The 1,888-nt window shown below is 42.7% G+C and overlaps 1 protein-coding gene across 1 annotated transcript in view; it reads right to left on the bottom strand.

Annotated features, from left to right (window-relative positions):
• The window catches only part of LOC103599788 (contactin-associated protein-like 5), a gene marked incomplete at both ends in the record, with an annotated part of 172,716 nt that overhangs the window by 65,023 nt on the left and 105,805 nt on the right, over positions 1-1,888 (bottom strand). Inside the window, one exon of the mRNA XM_008583960.1 lies at positions 1,861-1,886. Coding sequence (XP_008582182.1) covers positions 1,861-1,886 — 26 coding nt within the window. The remainder of the gene's footprint in view (positions 1-1,860; positions 1,887-1,888) is intronic.

Genomic DNA, 1,888 nt, shown 5'->3' with positions numbered 1-1,888 from the left:
TTAAATCCGATCTGTCATTCTAGTATTCTCTTCACTATTTCAAATTTATAAATTAAAAAAACCCCAAAACAAAACAAGATACATTATTATAAAGCTAGACAATGTTTTTTGTTTCCCCAGGCAACTAGCAGCAATAACAACAACATCAATCCATGATGGCCATTGGACTATCTCTTCTCTGCCTTGATTAGACTCCTCTGTGGGCTTCACTGGTGAGTGCTGCATTCCACTACATAGAAGAGGCCATGAAATGGCTGAAAGATTTTCAAGGATGAGAGTATCAACATTGCTCATCCTTGATCAGTCTGATTTCAGCCCTGCTGGAATCTACCATTCCATTTCTGCATCCCTGAGTGCCAGTCTAGCAACAGAAGAAACAAGAAAAACTGGAGAGATCTGCCTCTGAGTTGTCTCACTGTCTTTATCAGAAAAGCTCCAGGCCTTGGCTCTTCTGTCTTTCTAGGAGATCCTTTTCCCATCTCTCTATCTTCTAAGCCAACTTCAAATTTTATGTTTTCCATAAAAACTACAACTACAGCCAGCACCTTCAGATGTGCCTTTCTCAGTCACACTTAGAGCCCATTTCACGGTTTGGCATACAGTTCTCTACATGAAAGCCTTTCTCTACTTTGTCTGTGTTTTGTTCAGTGGTCCCAACAAACGGTAACATTTTGGGAAACAGAGTTCATATTCATTTATCTCCTATTCCTTACTCCTTGTTATTTGCATGTCGTGGCCTGCCTCACTCCCCGCCTCCTCCCTTAACCACTCCTCCTCACCATCCACACCCTCCAACCAGGCACAACTATTTGCAAATTCAGACTTCTCATAAAAAACCATTATGTTTTATGCCTCCATTTGTTCTTTTGCTTCTGGGTATCTTTTTTCTTTTGTTCCATGCCATATTCCTACCACCATATCAGCTGAGGCCTTGTATTTGAAGTTTCCCTAACACCCGAGATTGACAGGTAATCATCAGTACTTATCACCAATACTCAGCTTCTGGTGTCTCACATTGCACAGTAAGATTGCACTTTATTCCCTACTGAAACAGAGTGTGACCACATGACTTTACTTGACCAATGGAATGTGAGTAGAAGTAACGTTTACTACTTCTAGATAGAAGCTTTATTTTTTTTTTGTCTTTTTTCGTGACCGGTAACGGAATCGCAACCCTTGGTGTCGCGCCCCCACTGCGCTCAACCAGTGAGCGGACCGGTCTCTATATGGGATCCGAACCCTCGGCGGGAGGGCCTCCATGCTCCCAAGCACCGCACTCTACTGAGTGCACCACCGGGCCGGCCCTAGATAGAAGCTTTTAAAAGCTAGCACATGCTTCCCTGTATTTTCTTCTCCCTACCATGACAACATTCCAAATGATGGAACCTCTCTCACCTTCCAAAAATGAGGACAGTGTGGAAGAAGGCCCCTTACAAACATGTGATGGGCACATCACAGAGGCATGCCATGACCACTTGTTACTTACACCCTTGAGACATTAGGTTGCTTATTACGGCAGCAGCATCAATCTCATCCAGACAATGCAACTGACTTAATAGTTCTCCCTCACATGCCTACAGTACCACTTCTTACCTCTACCTCAACACTTGTCTAACTACATTGACGTTACTTCACTTCTTTCTGTCTTACTGGTAGATCATTAACTCCACAAGGATATGGCTTGTATCCACGTATGCTTTGTGCCCACCAAATTGTTTGACATGTAATATCCTCTCAAAAAATATGTGTTGGATGAATAAATAAAAAGTGCCTGTCTCCTGCTGAATACATCCTGACATTAACAATGGTATTCCTGGAGTTTTGCCAATTTCACTATGGGCAAACAATGAATCTACTCACAGTTATGGCAGGTGGCACCAGTGTAGCT

The sequence above is a fragment of the Galeopterus variegatus genome, unplaced genomic scaffold (genome assembly GCF_000696425.1).
Source record: "Galeopterus variegatus unplaced genomic scaffold, G_variegatus-3.0.2 Scaffold3104, whole genome shotgun sequence".
Taxonomy (NCBI): Eukaryota; Metazoa; Chordata; class Mammalia; order Dermoptera; family Cynocephalidae; genus Galeopterus; species Galeopterus variegatus.
This window is presented reverse-complemented; position numbering and strand designations above follow the sequence as displayed.